The following is a 5,118-nucleotide window of genomic DNA, read 5'->3' on the forward strand; positions in this document are numbered from 1 at the left end:
TTTTAATTTTATTTCCTTTTTAGAATATTTTGAAAAATATTGACAAACATTTGCTAGGTAAGATGCGAACCCTAATGCTACAGCAATTACAATACAATATTTACTTGCCAGATAGCTCCAAGAAAAAAACATCATTTCAGCTAACATCTTTAAAGAAATCCCTTTTCTCTTTTTTCCTCCTCCCTCTCTGCTCCACTAGCTGAAAAGCCAATAAAAAAATTCTCCACCTCCTACACAGTTCAGAACAAGATCTGTGTGCATTTCTCCTAGGCATGTTTCAAGACCCAGAAGGGGATGAAAGTAGTTAATGTGCAACGGGAATCTTAATTTCAGACACAAATCTGTACCTTTCTATTGACCTTGCTGATATGCTGCAAGCTAAATATTAAACAATTTTTTGATCAGTTTAAGTCCAGCCTGGGGAGAAGAAACAGTTAAAGAAATGTCTCAAGTATACTTGCATTCAGCTAATCAGACTTTGTGTGCATCTACAAATGGTACAGAACTGAAATCAATCATTGATAATGAAACCACAAATGAAAAATGGACCGAAGACTCCTTTCCAGGATTAGAAATACTGTGCACAATTTATGTTACATATGCTGTGATCATTTCAGTGGGTCTCCTTGGAAATGCTATACTCATCAAAGTCTTTTTCAAGATTAAATCAATGCAGACTGTTCCAAACATCTTCATCACCAGCCTGGCATTTGGAGACCTACTGCTTTTATTAACTTGTGTGCCTGTAGATGCAACACGTTATATTGTGGATACCTGGCTCTTCGGAAGAATTGGGTGCAAGCTGCTGTCTTTTATCCAGTTAACCTCAGTTGGAGTATCAGTGTTTACCCTGACTGTTCTCAGTGCTGACAGGTGGGTCTGATGTGACTGATTTGCCAGGAGATACTGCAGGTGTGAAGTTAGAAATGAATAAAAGAGCAGAAATGATAATTTTGCACAATATTAAATGTCACATTGTAATAGAATTAAAAAAAAAAACCAAAAAACAACCGACCAACCAACCTTTTTCCCATTTAATTTTAAAATGTTTGTTAGAAAAATTGGAGCAGTTCTTTTTAATGGAGCGAAGTGAGAAAGACTCTTTAAGTCTTTTGACCTTTTATTAGCTTGAAGTACAGTACAGGGTTTTTTCCTCAATTGCACGGAAAAGGGAAATTTCTTAAGACAGGGAAAAGACAGTATATTGGTGCTATCTAGTGGTGCACTAAAGTAGTCAGGGAAGATGAAAAATAAAACTGAAAATGACTGAGAGGAAATCCTTTGTCCTATGCACTCAGTGAGGTTCTAAGATCCTAGAATGTAAAAGATTGACATGTGGGGTAAAAAGCCAAAAGAAAACACAGAACAGACTGGGGGACAAACGAATGACTCTCATGATTTGATGTTAATGCAATACTACAGTAATTTTCAGATTGATGAGTGCTTAGTGTGACATGACACAATTTGAATATATTCTCTTATAGTTCTTATATCTTTTCCAGAGATATTTTAGCCCAGAAGTCCTGAAATTAAACTCAGGTTACAATAACAGCACTGTAGTAGGGATCAGTGCTCCCATCTGACTGCTGTCAGGAGTTGCGGAACAATCAGGTTTCCATGCACTTCTTTCCTGAATGAACAAAACTAAGATGAGATTTCAGTTCAATCAGCATGAGCATGTTGAGGAGCAGAAAAACCCAAAATGAATTTTAATATTAAGAGAGAAAAAGATTTTAATCTTGAATGCCAGCAATTGTGTGTGTAGTAGCAAGTAGTTCATGTGTACATAATTTAAGCAATGCTACTGTCACCATACTCCAAAAAAAAATCGGCCAACACAGGAATGGCCATACTGGATCAGATCAAGGGTCCATGTAGGCCAATACCAGCCTCCAGCAGTAGTAGTATAAGGACAAGAAAAGACACATAGGAAGAATAAAAACCACTACCCAACACTACATTTATACCCTAAACCTTCAGATGACCTCCTGAGCAGATGTGGTTTCTGTCTATTTAATAACTTCAATGGATTTCTCTTCTTGAACTTGTTTAGCAATGACTTTCGCTGCCTGTTGCATAAACAACTCTTTTTTTCTGCTTTGCACGTGACTTCATTTGACGGCCCTGGCTCTTGTGCCAGAAGAAACAGTGACGCTTATCCATCTCTCCAGACTATTCATGTTCTATTCCATCCTTAGTTAAGCTGTGCAGAGCAGCACATAGTGCTCAAGAGTTGCATGAACCAGAGATACAGATAATTGCACAGTAGTCTCTTTTGCTCTCCATAATTCCTAACATTTTTCTTTTTTGTTGTTTTTTTAGGGTTTGGTGTAGGTTTTTTACTACTGCTGAATATTAAGCTGATGTTTTCACTGAACTATCTATCATAGCTCCAAGGTCTTGGTCCTGTATGACATTAACTCAGCATCCATCATGGACTACATGACCTTCCAACCCCAACTATTCTATGATTCTATGATTTAGATGCTTGCTTCTGTATTAGTAGCTGTTACGTAAATACTCTATGCTACATTTTCACAGTGTAACCATATGGTAAACTTACTGAGAAAGCTCAGCACATCCATCATGTGCGCAATGTCAGAGTATCATGTTCCAGTACGCTAGAAGAGCTTGAAGTCAATAAAAATGTTATTTGATAAATAGAAATTCAGCTTTCAATTTTCTATTTAAATTTGCCTAGAGTTGAAGAAGACCAGATCCTCAGGTTGTGCAAAATGGTACAACTAAGCTGTCTTATCCTCTGGATCCTTTTTCACTGCCTTTCCTTACATGCCAGTCTTGTGCCCCCCTGGAGGGGTCTCTTCCTTCTGCATCATTGAGAGTCCCTGACACTTTGGGAGCAGGGTATATTGTTTCCTGTGCTTCATCCACCTTCGTGGCAGTTGGTCCTTCTTCCATGTCCCATTTCCACACAGATTTTCGCACATCTATAGGTTTACCCAGATTTTTCTCATATGTCTGACTCAGTCCACATGCTGCACAATCCCAGCCATGAATCAACAGCAGTGTTACCTCCTGTTTTATAAATATGAATGAATACTGGAGCGTGATTTTGAATCAGATCACTGCACTCAGCTGGGACCTTAAGAATATGGAATAAAGGAGGGTTGTACATGCTTGGTTTCAGGTATTTATAAAATAGTTAATCTGTTTCATACCTCTACCAGTTTTGCATACTAATTCCCTCATTTACCTTTCTAGGCAGCACCATAAAAATAGGAGACATGATTGCCCTCACTGATCCTAATCCAAACAGTAGAAGTCATCTTTACGTAGGAAGGCTTTAATAACAAGTCCTGCCAGCCAATTCATTAAAATATATGCTTAAAACTAACTTTTACGTTTCCATCTTAATTACAAAGAGCTAGTATGTTTTCATTTCCAAGACGATTCTACCACTCTTAGTTTAGTGAGAACAGAGATGGCTTTATCCTCAAGAAGTTTGCAGTGTCAGTGCTTGCACAATGTTTGTATTTATTCTGACAACTATGTTGGTTGGTTTTAGGTACAGAGCCATCGTTAAGCCCTTGGAACTGCAGACTTCGGATGCGCTGCTAAAGACCTGCTGTAAAGCTGGCTGTGTTTGGATCATCTCCATGATATTTGCTATCCCAGAGGCTGTTTTCTCAGATCTGTATTCTTTCAGCAATCCTGAGAAAAATGTAACTTTTGAGGCATGTGCCCCCTATCCTGTGTCTGAGAAGATCCTGCAGGAAGCTCACTCCCTGGTTTGCTTCTTAGTGTTCTATATTGTACCTTTAGCTGTCATTTCTGTCTACTATTTTCTTATCGCCAGAACTTTATATAAAAGTACATCCAACATGCCAGCAGAAGAACATGGTCATGCCCGTAAGCAGGTAAGCTATGATCAAGCACTAAAGTATCCAATTTTCCAAAAATCTACCATGCTGATTAAGTCTGAATTCTTGAGTGCAGAACCTTTACCTGATAATAGAGTAAAAAGCTCCATAAACTCAGCCCATATTAGCAATCCAAATTCAGCTATGCACTTAAGCACATGCTCATGACTCATTAACTTAATTGTGTCTGCATGCTTTCCTAAAGAGGGATGGGGTTTGTTTTGCTTTATTATGACCCTATTAAACTCAGAAGTTAAAATGTGGAATTGTAAACACTGAGACCTCATCCATGTGAGCTGAGACATTAATTTCTGTACTTTTAAATCCTAGTCTAGATGTGATTGCCACTGATTTATAATGGAAAGGGAATGTGCTCTGCACTGGAAATAATTTGTTTAAAAAAAAAAAAAATTATTTTTCTGTTGGGTTGTTTTTTTTTTCAGTTTGCTTTTTTGGTTACTAATGTATTTAGACTTTTAGACCCCTTTAAAAATCAGCACCAACTATATAAACATGTGTTACTAATTGCTATTAATACCAGATATGCATTATTTTCTTGTAGATTGAATCCCGCAAGAGAGTTGCAAAAACAGTGCTGGTGCTTGTTGCTTTGTTTGCCTTTTGCTGGTTGCCTAACCACATACTCTACCTATACCGCTCTTTTACATACCATGCTTCTGTAGATGCTTCCACCTTTCATCTGATAGCTACTATTTTTTCCCGTGCTTTGGCCTTCAGCAATTCCTGCGTCAATCCTTTTGCTCTTTATTGGCTGAGTAAAAGTTTCCGGCAACATTTTAAAAAGCAAGTCTTGTGCTGCAAGGCAAAATTTCGTACAAAGCCTCCCAGTGCTACCCACAGTAACACACCTACCAGAGCCCTGTCAGTCACGGGCAGCACGCATGGCTCAGAAATCAGTGTTACACTGCTAACAGATTATAGTATCACAAAAGAAGAGGAAAGCGTTTAGTCTGCCTGGGATGAAGGAGGACAGAAACTGAGCCTTTGCAATCAAGCCACTACTACTGGGATCCTGGAAAGAGGTGCCATGCCTTGCCCTGTTTGTGAAAGAGTTTTCATCAGGACTTCCTCATTTTTTTAAATATACAATAAAGAAAACAAATTGTGTGGGAGAAGGAGCTGCAGCAGCTGAACTTTCCTGTGTAAGCTCAAAGGGATTGTTCATGTTCCCAAGCACAAACTCGGATCCCTAGCTGGAATTTCTGGACTGGGCAGG

At 38.6% G+C, this 5,118-nt stretch overlaps 1 protein-coding gene across 1 annotated transcript; it reads left to right on the forward strand.

Moving 5' to 3' along the window:
* Positions 1-442: 442 nt before the first annotated feature.
* BRS3 (bombesin receptor subtype 3) lies at positions 443-4,851 on the forward strand. The gene is made up of 3 exons (XM_074835010.1): positions 443-873; positions 3,527-3,878; positions 4,444-4,851. The coding sequence occupies exons 1-3, from the start codon at positions 443-445 to the stop codon at positions 4,849-4,851; spliced, it is 1,191 nt and encodes a 396-aa protein (XP_074691111.1).
* The last annotated feature ends 267 nt before the right edge of the window (positions 4,852-5,118 follow it).

The sequence above is a fragment of the Strix aluco genome, chromosome 10, assembly GCF_031877795.1.
Source record: "Strix aluco isolate bStrAlu1 chromosome 10, bStrAlu1.hap1, whole genome shotgun sequence".
In the NCBI taxonomy this organism is placed as follows: Eukaryota; Metazoa; Chordata; class Aves; order Strigiformes; family Strigidae; genus Strix; species Strix aluco.

Excerpts from the sequence above, each read along its gene's own strand:
- BRS3 (XM_074835010.1), top strand. The coding sequence starts at position 443 with ATGTCTCAAGTATACTTGCATTCAGCTAATCAGACTTTGTGTGCATCT. Across the intron at positions 874-3,526 it reads ACTGTTCTCAGTGCTGACAG|GTACAGAGCCATCGTTAAGC; the intron begins GTGGGTCTGATG and ends GGTTGGTTTTAG. Across the intron at positions 3,879-4,443 it reads ATGGTCATGCCCGTAAGCAG|ATTGAATCCCGCAAGAGAGT; the intron begins GTAAGCTATGAT and ends ATTTTCTTGTAG.